Source organism: Epinephelus moara, chromosome 6 (genome assembly GCF_006386435.1).
Source record: "Epinephelus moara isolate mb chromosome 6, YSFRI_EMoa_1.0, whole genome shotgun sequence".
NCBI lineage: Eukaryota > Metazoa > Chordata > Actinopteri > Perciformes > Serranidae > Epinephelus > Epinephelus moara.
The window spans coordinates 40,928,374-40,949,889 of NC_065511.1; the positions used below are offsets into that span (position 1 = coordinate 40,928,374).

General features: G+C 40.9%; 2 protein-coding genes and 2 long non-coding RNA genes across 5 annotated transcripts in view; 2 read left to right on the forward strand and 2 right to left on the reverse strand.

Annotated features, from left to right (window-relative positions):
* cfap418 (cilia and flagella associated protein 418) overlaps positions 1–1,365 on the forward strand; it is a 15,266-nt gene extending 13,901 nt beyond the window's left edge. The window contains exon 6 of the mRNA XM_050046378.1: positions 244–1,365. Within this exon, the coding sequence (XP_049902335.1) occupies positions 244–403 (160 nt within the window). The 3' untranslated portion in view covers positions 404–1,365. The remainder of the gene's footprint in view (positions 1–243) is intronic.
* LOC126391540 (uncharacterized) overlaps positions 1–21,516 on the reverse strand; it is a 253,793-nt gene that overhangs the window by 22,005 nt on the left and 210,272 nt on the right. The gene's annotated exons all lie outside the window — the stretch shown is intronic.
* On the forward strand, positions 7,943–17,948 carry wdr73 (WD repeat domain 73). Its single transcript, XM_050046359.1, has 8 exons — positions 7,943–8,086; positions 10,754–10,821; positions 11,032–11,117; positions 11,211–11,299; positions 13,698–13,765; positions 15,597–15,755; positions 15,997–16,356; positions 17,071–17,948. The coding sequence occupies exons 1-8, from the start codon at positions 8,028–8,030 to the stop codon at positions 17,313–17,315; spliced, it is 1,134 nt and encodes a 377-aa protein (XP_049902316.1). The 5' UTR covers positions 7,943–8,027; the 3' UTR covers positions 17,316–17,948.
* Positions 17,204–21,516, reverse strand: part of LOC126391537 (uncharacterized) — a 25,259-nt gene continuing 20,946 nt past the window's right edge. For both annotated transcript variants that reach the window (XR_007570090.1, XR_007570089.1), the window contains exons 3-4: positions 19,676–19,740; positions 17,204–17,329 (exon numbers count right to left, since the gene is read on the reverse strand). This is a non-coding gene — a long non-coding RNA (uncharacterized LOC126391537). The remainder of the gene's footprint in view (positions 17,330–19,675; positions 19,741–21,516) is intronic.

Genomic DNA, 21,516 nt, shown 5'->3' on the forward strand with positions numbered 1-21,516 from the left:
TTGCTATAGCGCCCCCCTTTGGCCAATTGATGTAATATTGCTTCATTCGCATCCTCCCATGACCCTCTACCACTGTGCCAAATTTCACATGGATTGACCAAGTCAGTGAGGAGAAAAACGTGGAACACACACACACACACACACACACACACACACACACACACACAGTTTTCGTCATTATATAGTAAGAAGATAAATAGAAGTGGAGCTGCCCTTTAAACGACTTTCTGTCTGTCTTTGCAGGAACAACATGCCGGACCATCAGAAGCTCAGAGCCAAGCTGAAGAAGAGGAGAGGTTTACGGGCGTACGCCTGCCAGTGCAGCTGGTTCTCCACGTCGGAGCCGACGGACCTCAGAGACCAGCCTCAGCTCAGATGGGTCTGTGGAAAACACCAGGACTGATGGTCACTCCTCACTCTGGATAACAGAAATGTTATGGACAGAGAAACTTCTGCTGCTTATCTGTTCAGCTGATCCCTGTTTTTTACTCTGTTGACTTAATGACTTTAGCAGCGTTTCAGAGACGAAATCCGTCTTCAGACAGAATGAATGGATCTCCAAGTAGGAAACTTCAGGAAGGTTTCAACCCCAAGTATTCATGAGAAACAGTCGACAGCTTCATTATGGTGGTACGTGCTTTTCACACCACACAACAGTCACGTCTGTCATCTTCAGTATCTCAGATTTATACTTCTGAAACCCTGGAATTACTATCAAGTCACTGATGTGTTAAATAGTCAGAAACTTGTGTTTGATAAAGCTGTACATAATAATATAATGTGTTGAGCTGAGGGGAAGTGCAGACTCGTTGAGTTTATCGCTACAGGCGACTCTCCGTTATAAAGTAATCGTGATGCAGTGTTAATATAAAACTGTTGATTAATGTAGCTTTAATCATGAAACTCAAATTCATATCTGTGTGAAAAAGATCTGAAACATGTTAGGAAATGTTATTTTATGTTTCAACTGATGAACTTTTTATCACTGTGTTGTTAGTTTGATGCAAACAGATTTATTATTTAACTTGTGAGCAGTTACATCACTATGGATGTAAAGTCTAATATTAAAACTGTTCATATATAAATGTAACATGCTCTTTTATAGACACACATAATGAATCAGTGACTCAGTCAGTGCAGAATTAATGAACTCCAAACTGTGCAGGTTCAAATCAACTGGTTCATTAGCGTTTAATTCTTTCCTAAGTTAACGTCACGTGTGGCCTGGTTTTATTTCAGAAAGGATTCATACAAACAGTCTGTCACTAACACATAATCCAACAGTCCTGCTGTGTAACAGGATATTAACTCCCTCCACTCGTCCTGTTACTGATGATTTGTTAAATTAAAGTCACATAAAAGCTGTTTTGATTTTGTGATTTGATGATTCTGCAGTTTGTAGTGATGAGTTCAGGGAGCTCCAATCTGTCTGTTTAGCTGTAAACTCAAACAAAGCCACGCGTTGTAACAGCAGCAGTGTAATGATTCAGTGACGAGCTCTCTGCTGAGGGTTGATTGCGGCGGGTGGAAAGGAAGTGAAGGTTTGAGGTAATGGTTGTTTCTCAGAGTTCCATCCATCCATTTTCATCCGCTTATCCGGGGCCAGATCAAGGGGGCAGCAGGCTGAGCAAAGCACCCCAGACGTCTCTCTCCCCAGCAACGCTTTCCAGCTCCTCCTGGGGGACCCCAAGGTGTTCCCAGGCCAGATGAGATATGTAATCCCTCCAGTGTGTTCTGGGTCTGCCCCGGGGCCTCCTACCAGTGGGACATGCCCAGAGAACCTCTAACAGGAGGAGCCCAGAAGGATCCTGATCAGATATTGAACCACCTCAACTGACCCCTTTTGACTCAAAGGAGCAGCGGCTCTACTCTGAGCTCCTCCCCCTATCTCTAAGGCTGAGCCCAGACACACCACAGAGGAAACTCATTTCGGCTGCTTGTATCCACAACCTTATTCTTTCGGTCACAACCCAGAGCTCATGACCATAGGTGAAGGTTGGGACATAGATGGACCAGGAAATCGAAAGCTTCGCTGTCTGGCTGAGTTTCATCTTCACCACAATGGTCTGGCGCAGCGCCTGCCTCACTGCAGAAGCCACACCAAACCGCCGATCCATCCCATGTTCCATTCTACCCTCACTCGTGAACAAGACCCCGAGATACTTCAACTCCGTCGCTTGAAGCAGTTACTCTCTCCACCATTTTCTGGCAGAGAACCATGGCCTCAAATTCGGAGGTGCTGCCTGACTCTCATCCTAACTGCCTCACACTCGGCTGCAAACCTTCTGCAATTATTGCAAGGACCATAAAAAAATACTTTCTATGTGAAAATCTTATATTGTATATTGTCCTCTATCCAGTCAAATGCACCCAAAAAGTTCCTTCCTTCTACTTTCAAAATAAAAGCTGGGACAGTTGTGATTTTAACCAGAGACAAAGATGAGTATTTAGTGTTTGTATGTATAAAATCAACACATTAAATGACTAAAATCATTAAATTTATTGGCATTATGGTTATGGACGGTCAAATTAATTTAAAAGTAGTGACTAGCGTTACTGTATGTCATAGTGGTCGTGTTAGCTTCATGTGGACCATATATAGGGTCCTCCTTTTTCAAAAAGTTATGAGATGCATTATAAGAAAAACATTAAGGCTCATGAGCTGGAAATCTAATGATGTGATACAAATATAGTGCAGTCAGTAAATACTTTCCTCTGGGTTTATTGCTTCAGTATGATTATAACAGCAGTAGGAAACACTTCTTCTCCTCCCTGTGTGCAGACAGTCAGTGCGAGGCATATTACTTTTATACTGCCAACACACACTTCAGCCTCTCACCACAGGCGGTCTGTGAGCTGTTTGTTCTCTTTGGCTGTAGTTATTAGAACCTGCTGGGATGCTATTGACGCTCGTCTGACAGACAGTCCGACAGTTATCATATCTGAGATAAACACGGCATTTTCCTGCTGCGAGGCTGAAACAACAGCCGTGAAAAGAAGACTGTTAGATCTCTGTGATGTGATCAAACTCTGCAGCCGATGTAAAACAAACTGTTTGTTCTGTTGGATGAGAGAGATCAATAGTGGTTTGTTTCTGGTGACTTCTGAATTATAGTTGTAAATATTAACTCTCTCTGAGTGGTGGTGCAGTTTAATGGCAGTGTTCACTTCAATAGCCTGGTGCTTTGTAAAATGTAGTGGCATGTTTTGGCACCCCCTGGTCAAAATTCTGTTTACACTTCTTTATACACTGATTTCCAAAATGCATGAAATAAAAGATGACACATTTCTTCAATGTTTTAAGCAAGATTACTTTTTAATTTCTTTTACAGTTTTAAAATAACACAAAATGAAAAGGGCCTGAAGCAAAAGTTTGATCACCCTTCGTGGTCAGTGCTCAGTAGCGCCCCCTTTGGCAAGTATCACAGCTTCTAAACACTTGTATCCAGCTCAGAGTATTTCAGTTCTTGTTTGGAGGATTTTCACCCATTCATCTTGCAAAAGGCTTCTAGCTCTGTGAGATTCTTGAGCTGTCTTCATGCTCTGCTCTTTGAGCTCTATCCACAGATGTTAATGATGTTTAGGTCGGGGGACTGTGAGGGGCGTGGCCAAACCTTCAGCTGGCTCCTCTTGAGGTCGTCCACTGTGGATCTGGAGGTGTGTTTAGGGTCATTGTCCTGTTGTAGAAGCCATCCTCTCTTCATCTTCAGCTTTTGTACACCATCCATTCTTCCCTCTACCTGTGAAATGTTCCCCGTGCCACTGGCTGCAACACAAGCCCAAAGCATCATCCATCCACCCCCGTGTTTAACAGTTTGTTCTCCAAACATACCTTTGCTCATTGTGTCCAAAAAGCTCTATTTTACCTTCATCAGTCCACAGGACTTGTTTCCAAAAAGCATCAGGCTTGTTCAGATGTTCCTTTGCAAACTTCTGACGCTGCATTTTGTGGTGAGGACACAGGAAAGGTTTTCTTCTGATGACTCTTCCATGAAGGTCATATTTGTCCAGGTGTGTCTTCACAGTAGAACAGTGCACCACCACTCCAGAGTCTGATAAATCTTCCTGCAGGTCTTTTGCAGTCAAACAGAGGTTTGATTTGCCTTTCTAACAATCCTACGAGCAGCTCTCTCAGAGAGTTTTCAGCTTGACCTCCACAGTTCCTGTTAACTGCCATTTCTTACTGACATGACCAACTGAGGAAACAGCTCCCTGAAAACACTTTGCTATCTTCTTCTAGTCTTCATCAGGTCTTTTAGTTTTCAGAGTGCTAGGCAGCTGTTTAGAGGAGCCCATGGCTGCTAGTTGTTGGGACAAGGTTTCAGGAGTCAGAGTATTTATAAAGCTTTGAAATTAGCATCACCTGGCCTTTCCTAACGATGACTGTGAACAAGCCAGAGCCCTAACAAGCTCATTAAGGTCTGAGACCCTGGGAAAAGTTCTCTGAGAGCTCAAAAGTCTTGGGGTGCCCAAACTTTCACATGATGCTCCTTTTGTTTTTTTCACTCTAAAATGTTATAAAACAAAATGAATGCACTGATCTTGCTTAAAATGTTGAAAAGCATGTTTTATCTTTAACTTCATGCCTTTTGGAGACCAGTTCATCTTCTACTTAACTACTCACAGTAAACAAAATTTTGACCAGAGTTGCCAAAACTTTTGCAGCCACTGTACGCAAGAGCCTGAAAATCTGAAAAAAACGAGGAGGATCCAGAGAGACCAGATTTTTCACAGCTGTCAGGATACAATGACAATTTCGGCAGCTTTAACATAAAGTGATTTCTACAAATTTTCCTGAAGCAGCTTGTTAAAAAAGTGTCTCCCTAACAGCAGAAACACAGAGAACTGGGGTCTTTTTAAACTATGAATACAACCTGTAATATGTTAAACCTGTTACTGATGCTGAATTAGAGAAAACTCTGAGAACACCACATGTAAACATTTGTGTTTATACTGACTCAGAGCTGTTGGTTCTGTCCCTGAGGGGAAGACTGATGGACTGATGGAGGAAGACAGAGTGACAGAGATGTGACTCAGTGTCTCTCCTGACAGACAGCAGGAAGAACAGGATGACAGGAGGAGGAGGAACACGAGTGGGAGGAAAAAACAACAGCCGGAGAGATGGAGCTCTGCAGGAAGGATGAAGTGTCGGCTGTTGTCACATGCTGCGCAGTCGACCTGAGAAAACACAGGAATGTTCAGGTCCACACTGAAGCTTCAGCACAAATCATTTCGATTCACAAATCATTGTGATAAACATCTTTAAAATCATAACGGACGGTTTGAGATCAATTTCCCTTGCGGTAGATACATTACTCAATTTGAGGTGTTTGTACTTTACTTGAATATTTCTGTTTTAGGCTATTTTATACTTCTACTCCGCTACATCTAGGAGGGAAGTATTTTACTTTTTACTGCGCTACATTTGTTTTTTTAACAAGTGATTTTTATTAGCAATTAATAAAAACATACAGAGTACTGATAAATAAACAGAACCAATAAGGATGAAAAACAACCCTATCAACACAAGAACAAAGAAAGAAAGACATAAGATGACAAATTAAGTATTAAATTAATGAGTAAAAAATAAGATAAGTGGGGGAGCATAGCGTGTTCCCATATTTGCCGCAAAAGTCAAAAATGGCTGCCAGGTGGCAAATAAGTGTGCAGTTGATCCTTTGTGATAAAACAACAGATTTTCTCCAGCTGTAAATGATGCATCACGTCCTTAATCCAGTGTCCATATGTTGGAGGTAGTCTCGCTCACCAGACCTTTCTCAAGAAAAGAAAGGTCTGGCTGGGCCGACTCTCACTTTAAGATTGGAGAAAAAAACGCCCTGGCTGCTTGTATTTCTTTCAACCAATCACAATCGTTCTGGGCGGTGCCACAGCAATGGTGCGCTTGCANCAAGATCAAACACTGCAAAAGTTAGTAAAGGACGTGTTGAAAACTGCTACACAACTGGAGGTGGTAGGGCGGGACTTCAGCGGGTGGCTCGTTCCGCCCAATGAGAGGCTGATCTATGCAGCTAACTTCCGCCCACTCAGACTATGTTGGAGGTGAAGAGTCCTTCCTTTTACACAGGATCACCCTTCTGGCCCAAAGTGAATCAAGAGAAACAATGTCCATTTGGGCTCAACGTAAGTTAACATCTAGAGGAGTTACTCCAAATATTGCCATGGACATAGATGGGGCAACCAGCTGTCCAAACATTGTTGAAAAAGTTTTGAATATTATATCCATCCATCCATCTATCCATCCATTTTCATCCGCTTATCTGGGGCTGGGTCGCGGGGGTAGCAGGCCAAGCAAAGCACCTCAGATGTCCCTCTTTCCAGCAACACTTTCCAGCTCCTCCTGGGGGACCCCAAGGTGTTCCCAGGCCAGACAAGATATGTAATCCCTCCAGTGTGTTCTGGGTCTGCCCCGGGGCCTCCTACTAGTAGGACGTGCCCGGAACACCTCCAGTGGGAGGCGCCCAGGAGCATCCTGATCAGATGCCCGAACCACCTCAACTGACCCCTTTTCGACGCGAAGGAGCAGCTCCCTCTTCACCATGATGGACCGGCGCAGCGCCTGCATCGCTGCAGAAGCCGCACCGACCCGCCGATCCATCTCACGCTCCATTCTACCCTCACTCGTGAACAAGACCCCAAGATACTTGAACTCCCTTGCTTGAGGCAGTAACTCTCCCCCAACCCGGAGAGGGCAATCCACCAGTTTGAACCAATCACCACCAAAAGTTTATCATCTGTTCCTTGTCCCATTATCAACCTTTCCTGAAAATTCATCAAAATCCGTTCAGAACTTTTCGAGTTATTTTGCAGACAAACAGACCAACGCCAGCGAAAACATAACCTCCTTGGCGGAGGTGATAAAGATTATGTACATAATGTGCCTTGTGGTACGAATATGTTTAAATAGCAGTATAAAAAGAAATGTTATATGACGTTAGAGTTATTGCACAGAGACAGTGTGTGAAATAGTCTCAGGGCCACTCAGAGGGAGGAGTTGTACAGTTTGATGGCCACAGGCAGGAATGATTTCCTGTGGCGCTCAGTGGTACATCTTGGTGGTATGAGTCTCCCACTGAAAGAACTCTCGTGCCTGACCAGCACATGGTGGAGTGGGTGTGAGACATTGTCCAAGATAGTTCGGAGCTTAGACAGCATCCTCCTCTCTGACACCACCATCAGAGAGTCACACTCCGTTCCCACGACGTCACAGGCCTTGCGGATCAGTTTGTTGAGTCTGTTGGCGTCCGCCACCCTCAGCCTGCTGCCCCAGCACACAACAGCATAGAGGATAGCACTGGCCACCACAGACTCATAGAAGATCCTGAGCATAGTCCGGCAGATGTTGAAGGACCTCAGTCGCCTCAAAAAATAGAGACGGCTCTGGCCCTTCCTGTAGAGAGAGTCAGTGTTCTTAGCCCAGTCCAGTTTATTGTCAATGTGTACCCCCAGGTACTTATAGCCCTCTACAATGTCCACACTGACCCCCTGGATGGAAACAGGGGTCACCGGTATGTCCACACTGACCCCCTGGATGGAAACAGGGGTCACCGGTGACTTGGTCCTCCTCATTGAACACATTAGTGCATCAGATATATATTATTCTGAAATGGAGCATTCTGCATAACAAGTACTTTTACATTTGGTACTTTGAGTATATTTTGATGTGTATACCTGTACTTAAGATATTGAATGCAGGATGTTACGTCTACCAGCGTGTTTCTACACTGTTGTATTTTACTTGAGTAAAATATATACTTCTTCAAACCACTATTACTTTGTTGCAAACTGTCCTGCAGGGTTTTTTTTATATATCTATTTTAGCCTTATTTTTAGAGAAAGAAGTGTGATTAAATAAAACTCTGTAGCTCCTGTCCAGCAGGTGGCGCTGTGCACTGTGTGCACTAGTTGAATGAACCACCAACAAACTGTAGAGTGAGACAAACAGGAAGTGAAACAACAACACACCTGCAGCAGACTCGTGTCTGCATTAACGTGATGTTCCAGCTGAGATGGAGGAGTCGGAGTTTGATGATATTTTAGATGACTGGTTTATCGAGTCCCTGAAAACGTGAGAAATGTTTCCTCTTTTTTTAAACGTCTATAATTTATTGTTGCTGCAAGCCAGACGCTGCATTCTTCGCTAGCTAGCGTTGCAAACTGAACTCCGCTTAAAAATCTTCATAGTTTTATTTCTCCAACTCACCTGCAGATGTACACTCACTATAAATAATATCACAAGACATTTCCAGCATCTAGTTTAGTCGTTTTTTAATTCGGCTTGGTTTCAGTAGACGTAGCTCTTAGCAGCACCCTGTTTAACTTAAGGTAAAGTTTGAGAAGTAACGTTTTCTGTTTGGGAAACTTTCCTTCAGTGGACTTTATCTATGACCAACTGAAGACCGAACTGCACTTAAAAATCTATTAAGTTTTATTTCTCTTCTTACCCGCAGGTGTACACTCCTTATAAATATTATCACAAGACATTTCCTGCATCTAATTTAGCCATTTTCTAATTCGGCTTGCTTTTTCTTCACTTAAGATTTAGCAGCATCCTGTTTCACTTAAAGTTTAAGAAGTGACATTTTATGTTTCGGAAACTTTCCTTCAGTGGACTTTATCCATGCCGAATTGAAGAGTGGATTATAATGATTTAAAAGATGAATACCTATTTCATAGCTGAGGTATGTGTGTTCATCCCTGAGAGAGGAAATGTTAAATGTTTAAATTTTTAGAAAGGATTCTGGTGTGAAAGGAGAAATACCGCAGAACAAAAGAGGAATTTTACCTTTAAAAAAAAAGATTTTACATTATGGAGAATGGTGAAGTGAAGCTGTGGAGTGAAACATCAATATTTATCCATCAACACCCTTTTTCTTTAAATTAAAGGTCCAGTGTGTCAGATTCAGGGGGTTTAGTGATGTGTATCAGTGAGGATTGCAGATTGTGAGCTGCTGACACTGCTCCTGGTTAGATTTCCTTCCCTGTTCATTGTTCAGGAGTAAAAACACTCATTAAATTAGTTTCACGTTAAAAAAGTCTGTTTTTTTTCGTCGCTGCTCGTCTTGGAGGTGCTTCTAACAACAGCAGCTGAGGCAAAAACACAAATGTCCCCATCTAAAGCCAGTTTGTGCTTCTCAAAGTCAAGAATTTCAAGGAGGCTACGTCACTGAATCCCACTGAAGGACTGTTCCAGTGTCAAGGATCCTTCCAATCCTACTGAGGACCAAATCCTTCCTTCAGAGAATGTTCAAGGATGCATGTGTGGATCCTAAGGGGGCATGAAGTACCCACAATTTCTTGCGCACGATGTGTCGGAATTGAAGGAGGGGCCATTTCAATGAAACACACCTGAGGTTCGTCCCAGTATCCTTCCTCGACTCCTCTGTCCTCTATCCTCGAGACTCGCCATCTGGTAGAACGTCTCAGTTCTTTAATGGAGAGAGGATGAGTCTAGGAGAGAGGAGGCTTTCAGTGGAGAGGGCAGCGAGGATACACGAGTGCAGCCTTTGTGGAAGGCTTTTACCAACCGACACACCCCCTGATTGGATATCAGTTATTGATTGGACAGCTGATCGGACTGATCTGATACATCCCAACATCACTGGAGTTTCATACCAGAGGGAAGACAAGATAAAATTGAAGTGTGTCGCTCCCAAGTTTTCTATTTCTTTTGTTTTTTGATTCTCCATTGAGTTAAATATCTGAACAAGAAAAGCAGCACAAACTGCTGTCTTCATTTATTAGAAAAAAATTTCTCTTCATGATCTGTTACGTCCTTCATCAGTGTTTATTATTGATGTAATTAAATGCAGAGTCTGTCTGTCTGCAAGAAACACTTTAACATCAGTGATCGTCATTTCTGTTCAGTCACATGTAAGGGCTGTTTCATAGTCGACGCACGCAGCGCGAACAAGTGGTACATCCCGGCTAGCTAGTACTGCCATTTTATTAGAGTGCAGGGCACTAGAACTGTCATATAATTGGGGGTGTGCCCGTACGAGTTTGCAAAGTTTTTCCTCCTCGCCCGCCATATTTCATACCTGCTTCTTCTGTGAATAAAAAAAGTGGTTAATCAAAAAAACAGACAACACATTTTGAGACGCAAGCACGCATCATTGTGGCCAATGCGTCTTGATGCGTCCTAATGTGTTCGCGTCTGCGTGCCTTTGTGTCGACTATGAAACAGCTCTAAGTCTGATCATTCCTGATCCTGGGCACTCGCTAGCCTGTTCCTATGTGTGTTCGCTGAATGCCTGGAAGGACTCTTGCCTAGTCTCTGTAGGACCCAACATGGAAGGACCTGTCCTACCAAGGAAGCATCCTTAACTTTGTGAAGCACTGTGTGTTTGGTTTGTCCGCTCTGGGCTACTGTAGAAACATGCTGTGCAGCTTGGTGATCTCAGTAGACGAGGACCTGCTCCCTATGTAGATATAAACGGCTCATTCTGAGGTAACGAAAACACAGCAGTTTTTATTTTCAGGTGATTAAATGAAACATACTTATATTTAATTTCTGCCAATATGTCCCCCTAAATCCTGGACACTGGACCTTTAACTTTACATTAAGCTTCTTCTCTGCAGCTCCTACAACACACGTCACTCCTGCTGCTACGTTTACAGCTTAGAAATAAAAGATAATTGCTTTTTTTTACTGTGACCTCCCTGTGGTGTTTCTGTGACTGGGGTCCTGAACTGTTGGTGTGTTCAGTCATTAAAACCTGTCTGGTTTCTGCAGGTACAAAGATCTTCATGTGTATCAGCTGGAACATCCCACCCAGGTCATCGAGTGGACGTCAGGGAAGAGTAAGTACATTTATTTCATCATAACAATATTCATCATTACTGGTCTCACAATGCACAGACCAGAGGACAAACAGTACAACCAACAGACCCGTCTTTCATCCACACAGACCGTCAGCATGATACTGTTGATTATTGTTGATCATGTTACACAGACGTCCACAGGAGGAGATGTGCTAACGCTAATTAAACTTTGTATCATCATGTTCACAGCCGTGTGTGTCGCAGGATACAGTTCGTCTAAAAATGAGATTCTGGAGCTGCTTTTACCTCTGAAACTGTTCGCTGATGAAAATAAGGTAATGATCTGTGTCAACTTTATTTATTTCAAAATAAACGCAGCATTCAGTCGTCACTTGAGCCTCTGCTGAATATATATGTGTTGTGTTCAGGGTCTCTGTGCAGAGAGGGATTTCAAAGTCGTCCACGGTGGGTTCACAGACGGTCCTGTTCGCTGCCTCAGACGCGTCCCAGGAACAAGGTGAGTTTGTGACGAACGATTTCACTGTAATTTACTTGATTTCTTGTCTTTCCACTCACGTCCATTAAAGGTCTTAAACTCAGTTACTGTTTGTTCTGCAGTTTCAAAGCTTCATCATGAGCTTCAGTGGAGTTAAAATAATGTTCATCATCATTAAATGAAATCAAAATTAAATCTAATCATCTGAAAGAAGAACACAGTAAAAACAAAACAAACAGAATGAAAAGCACGTGATTTATTATTCTCATGTTTGATGGCTACAACGAACACTGTCGTTAATATTCAGATATTTTCTCAGTTAAACGTTTATTCTATTAATGTCAAAAATCCTGATTATTCTCAATCACAGTTCCCAAAAAACAAAATGACAAACAGCCCCAAACTCAAAGTATTATTTATGATATGACACAAAAAGCAGAAAAGCAAACTGATCGAACCAACTGTCTTTTTTTTAAATTTATCTTTTTCTTCATTTAAACCAGAGATTAGTCGACTAACTGAACTGTGTTCATTTTGTGGAGGAAGAAAATCATCTCTCATGAAATTGCAGATAAATCCTTTCTGAAGGACTCACAAAATATGTCATAATGAACATAAAAAGAAATTATCTGATGTTGCAAATCACAGTTTGCATGTACATTTGTGAAATGAGCCCCAAAAACTTATTTTCTTAATCATCTTCTTACTAAACACCTAATTTTCTGCCAAAGTTCAAAGAGTACAGGATATTCTAGATGATAAATTTTCTAGATTTTTAGTTTCCTCTGCGCTCCTGTCAGATTTAAAGAGAGCAGTTGGAAAAAAGTCCTGATGAAGCCGATAATCTGAGATTTTCAGTGTCATATCTTAAATAAAAAATACCTGAGGATGTTTTTCTAAAGTCTAATTTTTGCACATTTAGTATCTGATGCAGAACAACCACCGCTCCACCCAGCTTGGTCTTGTTAAAGGTGCTGGAAAATTCCAAGACTGAAAGTCCAGACTGGTTGAAAAAGATTTTCGCACACTTACATCTTTGCACTGTTTCTCTTTATTCATCATCATCATCATCATTACTTTATTAGCCAGACACAGGGCCCAAATCATGACATACACACACAAGACACATAGTGGGGTAAAAGAAAAAAATAAACAAACAAAAACATCAATGTGGACTATCCCCTAGGAGACACTTGTACCAATGCTTCCACAGGGAGACTGATACCTAACATCACTACATCTGGGACTCACCAGCGCATTGACAATATAATTCTGGGACTCATCTAGACAGCAAATAAACTTATACATTAGAATCCTTAACAGTGCCTTCAGGGTGCTAAACCCTGCATTACAGAACAGGTGACTAGTGCTGGATGACCTGGGTCTCTTAAACAGAATTCTAAAACAGTCATTGTATGAGCTTTCAGTCAGTTAGACCAGCAGAGCGTACGTATAGCAACAGTGGATCCCAACAATGCACATTTAGTATCTAAACTTTGGGTTAGAGATACTTCTTGATTTGAAACCACTTCAGCTTAACTGTTTGAAACCTGAGCTAACTGGCTTGGTTTCTTCACAAACATGGGAAGAAGGTGAGCAGTGAGCAACAAAAGAAGAAATTAGTAAAAAGAGAAAATTAATAACAAGAAAATTAGTTAAAAAAAAAAAAAAAAAAAGAGTCAAAAACAAACAAGTAAATGACCTGAAAAAGAGCTTAAATTATAATAATTCTGTAAAATTTGCAAATTGTGGAACATTTCTAATCGATTTGTTCACTGCCTTTTTTCCCATGTTTTTGAAAGAAATTGCACCAGTTTGCTCAGAGGTTCAAAGGTTTAAATACTTGAGAAAGGCGTCTGAAAGCACCACAAGAAAAGTGATGTCACTCCAGGTTTTAAAGGGTTAAAGCCAGTCTGTAATTTTAACGCCTCTATCACCGGTGCAGAGTTATTATGTTTTGGGTTGTCCGTCCATCCCATTCTTGTGAACGCACATCTCAAAAACATCTTAAGGGATTTTTTTTTTAAAAATGCACAAGCAGTCAGCTGGAATTGAGGATGAACTGATTTGATTTTGGTGGTCAAGGGTCAAAGGTCACTGTGACCTTGCATTCATCACATTCTTGTGAACGCAAAATCTCAAGAACACCACGAGGGGAATTCTTCAGATTTCAGTGGTGTACAACCGTGGTGCGGTAATTCTAGTTTAGAAGTAACTTCTTTAATAAATATTTTAAGAAGGGATGATGCCCTGATACCAATCTTTGAGATCAGTGGTAATTTTTGGAGTAAAAATAATAAAACTTCTGTATATTATTATCTTTCATCTCTCAGTAACACTGGAGTCAGGCAGAGAGGAGACAGTTTATTTGACTTTTATTTGAATATTAAAATAAATTCATGTCTTGTTGTTTCTGCAGATGTGTTGTTACCAACGATGGGCGGAGCTCTGACCTGCAGGTGTGGACCGTCGGAGGAGACGACAGTGGTGAGTTGAGTTTACTTGAAGCTCCTCTGAGTGAAGTCACGTCAGGTTAAACCATGAAGAAAAAAACAGAATAGATGCCGTACCTACGCTGTAGCCTGACATGCACCTCCCCAGATATGTAACTACACATAGCGGCGACTAGTTGGCGGTGTGGTTTCTGTGAAGTGCTGTAAAGTTTAGTTGATTCAAAGCACACATTAAACATGTCTTAATAGAGACAGTTTCAAACACAAGTACACAAATCAGCTTCACTATAACTCGCAGCATTCACAGACAAACACTTGTCTTTATCTGGACACATTTTCCCCACAAATACAACATGCTAACGTTATTAGCACAAGCCTATGGCATTTTACATTGTATAAATTAGCCTAGCCACGAGCTGCTCATATGAAGCCAGGAGAAATCACACACAAGATTTAAAATGCTATTGTAGTGGAGGCTTTATTGTCTTCACAATTTATTGTTTCTTATCTGTGAAATTAAAGTAAATAAAAGCTTTGTTTCCACTGAGGGAAACAGTTTTCAGGAGGTCAGCTTATAGTTACATTTCTGGGGAGGTGTGTGTCAGGCTATCAATCAATCAATCAATCAATCAATTTTATTTATAAAGCCCAATATCACAAATCACAGTTTGCCTCACAGGGCTTTACAGCATACGACATCCCTCTGTCCTTATGACCCTCACAGCGGATAAGGAAAAACTCCCCAAAAAACCTTTAACGGGGAAAAAAAACGGTAGAAACCTCAGGAAGAGCAACTGAGGAGGGATCCCTCTTCCAGGACGGACAGACGAGCAATAGATGTCGTACAGAACAGATCGACATGATAAATTAACAGTAATCCGTATGATACAATGAGAGAGAGAGTGTGTGACAATAATCATATGTGTATAATAACAGTAGTATGATTAATGATGGCAGCAGCAGGCTACAGCGTAGGGTACATGGACACAGAGCTTACGCCGTAGACACATTGTCGATGTATAAGTCCCGCTATAAATCATCGTTTCCTCAGTATTTTTTTTTTTTATAATCCCTTATAGATATTTGTTGTATTTTACTAAAGAGTACTTTGTGCTTTACTGTCTGAAATTTGAGTGATGTTCAGCTCAGTGTCTTAAAAGAGAATATCAGCTGTAAACAAAATATCAATTTTATTATTATTATTATTATTAATTCAAGAATACCTTTAGCTATTAAGGTAAGGCATAAAGCACAAGACTCAGATTTTTTTTATGATGATGAGAGGACAATGTTCAGAAACTTTATGAAGGAAATCAACCTGAAACAATAAAAATAAGGAGAAAGAATTAGAGTTCTGTCTCCACCCCAACACAGTACAGGCTGAATGGAAATTCAGTTATGTGCAGCTCACTGGGTTGAAAAAGGATGTTTGGGAAATCAAACAGATTTTTTTCCCCCACCCCACAAATAAGCTCGTTGTTATTCTCAATAATTCACAGAACTCATTTCTCAGTTATTTTGTACTTCAGAAGAAACTTTTATTCCACTTTGTTTTTATTTTGAAACAGCAAAACAGAGCATGTCAGAACAAAAGAACAACTCATAATCAAATTAATACACACATTTAGAACACATTGCTGCTGCAACACACACACACACACACACACACACAAAACAATAAATAGGAATAGTTTAAAAAAAAAAAATTGAAAAGTGCAAGAACAACTTTTTTTAACCTCATCGGTGAGTAAAAACCATCTCCTTCCTCTTTCTGTGTTTTAACTGACTGAAGTTGATTCTTAAATGTGTCGTGTATTCTCACCGTCTGATTGGTTATCGTGCTGCGTCTTATCATCCAATGACAGACGTGATCAGAAGAACAGGAAGTGTGAAGGGGACGAGGTGTGTGTCGGAGGGAGGCAGCAGGATCGCAGCTCGACTCTTGTCACAAGTTCTTCACGGAGCTCAGAGCAGCGACGTCCGGCTGACTCAGCTGACCTCAGGACAGATTCTCTACACGCTCGGTAACACTGATGCTTTATTTATCGTCACGCTCAGTTAGAAACATGCATATCAAAGCAGCAGGGTGAATATGCAGGAATCATGGAGTTAAATTTAAGATTCATTAATTAAGACATTTTTTTAGGACCCTTGAATAGATTTTTAAGACCTTACAGTCTGTCTGCTCTTCAGTGATGTTCTGCTTGTACAAACGTTTATAACACAACGTCTTACGAGCTCTTTTGTGTCCTTTTGTCCAAACAGAGACGGACTCAGCAGATCCTCTGAGTTCTTTACACTTTGTGAGTGACACAGTCTTTATTGCCGGCTGCTGTAACGGGAACGTCTATATCGCCGACACTCGGACATCTGCTGCTCCTCAGCTTTCACCTCCACCAGCGTCTCCAGGTGAAGCTGTCCTCTGGTGGACAGACGCCTCTGCAGGTCCGTCCTGCTGCAAGGTCGTCAGACTGTCCTCGTCTGGACAGGCAGTGATTTCAGACCTGAGGAACACAGGAGGAGCTGTGAGTCGGGCTCAGCTGGACGTCCAACCACGTCACTGCAATCTGGATGATGTCAGAGTGTCGTGGGCTCCAGTGCTGGACGACTGTATCGCAGTGTCAGGTGAGTTCACAGCAACACGGTGATCCAGCTGTTGATGTAAAGGGACAGTTTGACATTTTTGAAAAACACTTTGTTGCTGAGAGTTGATCAAGAAGATCAATACCACTCTGTCTGTCCGTTACATATGAAATTACAGCCAGCAGCCAGTTAGCTGAGCATAAAGGAGAAACTGCTGAACCTGTAAAGTTCACTCATTAACATGTTTCATCAGTTTGTTTAATCTGAGCAACAAGGAGTAAAAAAAAGTATTGTTTATACTAAATGAGACGTGACATGAGTGGTGTTGATCTTCTCATAACTCTTGGGAGAAGTATAAATAAAGAAAGGGACAGAGCTGGAGGTAGAAGTAGGGAGGGAGGTCAAGCTAGAGGAAGAAAAAGAGGGGGTGTTTGAGCTGGAAGATGAAGTAGAGTTAAAGCAAGAGGCAGAAGGGGTAGAGTTACAGCTGGAGGTACATAGAGAGAGAAATGTGCTGTTGGAGGTAGGGGTATTACTGCAGGTAGAGATGGAGAGGTAGAATTAGGGAGAGGTAGAGCTAACAAAGGGAGAGGTAGAGTTGGAGGTAGAAAGGGAGAGAAAGAGGGATAAGAGAGCTAGAGAGAAGTAGAGGTAGAAAAGGAAGGAGAGGGAAGAAAGGGAGGGAGAGAGGGAGAAGAGAGGTAGAGTTGGAGGTAACGTTTCAGATGAATGATTTTAAAGTCTTCACGTCTGCAGGTTTCAGTGGAGCCGTTCAGATCTACAACACATCTGTCTGGAGGAACGAGCTGCAGGAAGTTCAGCCGCTGTTCGAGCATCGTGGTCACGCCGTTTCATCGCAGTCTGGTGACGACGTCTTTGTTACCTCCCACGTCTGGCACCCCGAACGTTCACGGACGCTGCTGTCCGCAGCCTCAGACGGCTCCGTCCATGTGTGGGACTGGGTCGACCAATCAGCTGCTGAAGGTCCAACATCAGGGTGAAAGCAGAGGTTTACCTGAAAGGAAGAGGAGGAGGAGGAGGATGAAAGGAGCTGATGTTTACTCAGTGGACTTCAGGAACATTCACTGAAAACAGAAACAGTAAGTGATCATGAAGTCTGCTGTTTCTTTGGTTTCCTTCTGTGTGGAGTCCAGCATCGCCTCCATTTTTAACAAGGACCTGAAGACTGCAAAACAATTACAGGAACTATTTAGGAAAAAAGAACAAATGAAAATGAATGTATTTACACAAGATCAGATATCATCATCATCATCATCATCATCATCATCATCAGAACTTTGCTTCAAACTATCTGCACAGACAGATAACAACAGGGAGGAATGAGACAGTCTGCTTTGGAAACTGAGCGACCCTTTTAAAATCCTGAAAACATCTGTGTCCCAACACGACACATCTGTGACGCAGTGATGCAGCAGCAACAGACTCTGTGGTTTGAAATGAATAAACGTCTCCATCAGAGAACAATGAGTGAAGTGTGACACGAGGACTCTGCAGGCCGAGTCTGTTTTTGTGTCACGTGTAAAGTCTCTTTAGGGCCAGAAGAAGTTTAAATTCTGTTTTGTATAATTTGTCACAAGTTGTAGTTTAAAGAAATAAAACATCCATATGTGTGATTCTCAGGCTGTTTTTTTAGTTTTATCGGGGTGCGTTCACAGCAAGCTGGTGTACAGGGTTCTCACAGTCATGGAAAACTTATTTATTTTCTTCTCGCTTCATGGTTTACGTTTCACTCGAGCTTTACCTATACAAAAAAATATGTTTTGTGTCGCATTTATTGTACTTTTTTTTTAGTTTTACGTCTGTAACTACAGTGACCGAGTTGGTTTCTGAAAGCTGCCAAAACACAGGTGACCTACATTCAATAATGTCCCTGAATCAGTCCCTCCAGAAAATCCAATATTTGTGGGGGCTTGCAATTTTTCAAAAGTCCCCCGATTTTTCCTCATTTTCCGACTGACCAGAAGTCGTCGCACATGCCGCATCACTTGAAATGTCATCAGACGCGTCATCAAATATTGACATAAGAATTTGCACTGTTTAAATGCAGACAATATGTGTTGAATTTATTAAAATGTTATGTTTACAGAAGATGGAGCTTACATGTTGTTTTACAGTCACACTGTCTGGTTTGAGAGCTACAGTATTCACTCAGGATTTTTTGCAACATTATTGGAGTCCATGTTTTAAAACTAATTAAATAAAACTAAAGAGAACGATAAAAAAAAACATCTGGAGCTATTTTTGTAATCAGTATAATTATTATAGCAAGTGATTACATGACTTATTTTTATGGAGGTAGTAGTTTTAAAAAAAATCATTTTTTTCCCTCCTTTTGTCACTAGCCGCAATTTTTGACAAAATTGGCCGCAAATTCAAGTGTTTTTTTGCCGTGAGATCCTGGAGGGACTGCTGAACGCATCCTGTGTAGACACCGACTGCTTTGTTAATGTGCTGCTTTTTAGTTGCACTTTAACACTTAAAACTGTGAACAAATAGAAAAAGCCTATTTGGAGGTATTACTAAAACATGTAGTTCATTCAGTAAACAAGTAGGTGTTTCATAAACCTATCAAACTGTTTCATAACTCGTACCCACAAAATGACTAAATTAATACGCTTAAAGGTTCAGTGTGTCAGATTTAGGGAGATTTAGTGGTGTCTAGAGGTGAGGACTGCACATTTCATCCAGCTGAAACTTCTTCTGGTTAGAATTCTTTCAATGTTCAGGAGGTTTTTATCAGGAGACTAAATATCCGCAGAGGTCTCTTTCTCTCTGAAAGAAACAGACCAGCTGATTTAAACTGGTAAAAACACTGAATAAAACAGTTTCACATTACAATTCAGTGTTTCTCTGAGCTGTTAGCACAGCACCTGCTAATGTGTGCTCACCTTTTGTCTCTGATAAGATCCAGACGTTCAGGAGCTGAATTATCCTACTCATTATATTTAATATCTGCCTATGTATCCCCCTAAATCTTACACACTGGACCTTTAAGTTAAGTGTCATAATGGACTGTTGGGATTTTATATTTTGCTTCACACTGATCCTTTTTATGACCTGATGGCTTCTCTTAGCCTGTAAAATCTATCAAAGTTTTGTCAAACCTTTTGTTTTGATCACATTAAATTAAATCTGTTCTTCAGAGTGAGAGCGTGTCGAGGGGGCAGATGACATTAAGCTCATAATGACGGTGATTAGAAGCAATTAAGTCATTTAAGCGGCACAAACACGAGTTTCACAGAGCAAATGAGGTCATTTGAAAAACAACTGTAGAGACAGATGAATACTTCACAAATATATCTATAACTAAACTTGGGCAATGATTTATTAAAAACGTTACCTCCTGACTGCTCCAGAGGTCCAGACCTTCCTCACGTCTTCAGTCACTGAGTCACTTTTTGGTTCCTGTGAACAGACACATCAACATCTGTAAATCAGAGCTGTCTGAGGTCACTTCCTGTTTGGCGCCTTGTTTACTTGATGAATCTTCACTTTCAGTCAGTTTATCTTTTTGTGCAAAACTGCCATTAAAATGCATTTATTCTAAATCAGAGTTTGAACAATCGCTCAATGAATCGATCGATAGTCTTAAGTTATTTCTGGGGTCAAACTTGATCTTTTTGCAGCTTATATACTGTAAGAATTAACCGCTCTTTTTTTCTGATGTGACAGTAAATGAATATTTTGGATTTTGGACATCGTGTTGGACTTCACAGGTTTAATGACCATTTTCTCGTTTTACTGACAATTTGTAGACTAAAACAATAAATGAAGAAAATACTTGTCAGATCAGCGGATAATGAAAACAATTGTTAGAGGCCGACCGCAGTATAAACAGCTGCTTCATGCTGATGCTGCATTCACATAAAATCAGGTAGATGGCTGACGTTTGACGACACAGGAAAACAGTGTGACAGAACGTCAGTAAAACGAAACATGCATGACAACATGTTTTGATGGTGACACCGTATTGTTTACAAATAATGGAATAACATAAATTAAATAACATAATTTCATATTATTTTATTTGATTTTTCTAGTAATGTCCAGTAATTACCAACAACACCCGTGTTTTCTCCGTCTGTGACGGAGCTACAAAACATCTGGTTATAAATTCTGTCAGGAGGACGCCAAAAAGTTGAAACATTTAAACTTTAAATGGCAGTGTTGTCTCCCGTTACCGGCGTTCTCTGAAATGATGATTCCATGTGAACACAGCATTCATCAACTCACCACAACAAATAACCTGAACAAAAAAAAACAGGTCATCATCTTGCCTACTATCTACCAGATGGTGCAGATAACTGAGGAATGAATGAACTAAACTGACTTCAATCCAAACCATTCAGACTCTGAACATCAACAAACTTCTTTCAGTTTTCTGACAGAACGAAGCTCTGCTCATTCACCAGCAGTTTGTGTTGCTTCAGTTCACCTTGGTTTCTTTACATAACCCTTCTGACACATTCACGAGTTATTCTTTTATTTCCCTGCCCTGTCTCTTTGACAGTTTACCTAACAGCCCACATGTTTGTGTTGGTGAGGAGACCCTTATTAACTGTGTAGCCTTCTCACTAACTCTTAGAACTTCATAACACAACAACTAATGACCCACACTGACTCTCTTTAACAGGGAAAAAAACATGGTGCATAACTATGTGTGACATGTAAACAATTTCACGTAGTATCAGTGACTAATGATCTCTATCACTGATGTCATTGGTCGCACTAATGGAACATAATTCCTATAGCCTAATATTGGGGATTATATGTTCATATTTCTGAGTGAGCAATGGTGCAGCATTTCACTGTCTTTAAATTTACTACATTTGTAGCTGAAATAAAGTCACTGAATGCTGTTGAGTCAAGATACAAATAGATGTGCAACATTTTAAAATCTACTGTAATTTTTTTTTTTTTTTAAAGATTTGTTTATCCAAAAAAAAAAATCCTGTACAGCATTGCTCATAGTAGAGTACAATACAAATATCTTTTTCTTTTTTATAACCCAACCAAAATATAATATATATATATACACTAACATATTATAGAGCAAATAAAAAACAGTAATAAACAGTATTATACATAAAAATACGAACATTCACATACACAAAACACAAGCCCCCCCCCCCCAAAAAAGAAATACCCACTTAGGATCCAACTGACCACCCCAAATCCCCC

Excerpts from the sequence above, each read along its gene's own strand:
- wdr73 (XM_050046359.1), top strand. The coding sequence starts at position 8,028 with ATGGAGGAGTCGGAGTTTGATGATATTTTAGATGACTGGTTTATCGAG. Across the intron at positions 11,118-11,210 it reads TGTTCGCTGATGAAAATAAG|GGTCTCTGTGCAGAGAGGGA; the intron begins GTAATGATCTGT and ends TGTTGTGTTCAG. Across the intron at positions 11,300-13,697 it reads AGACGCGTCCCAGGAACAAG|ATGTGTTGTTACCAACGATG; the intron begins GTGAGTTTGTGA and ends TTGTTTCTGCAG.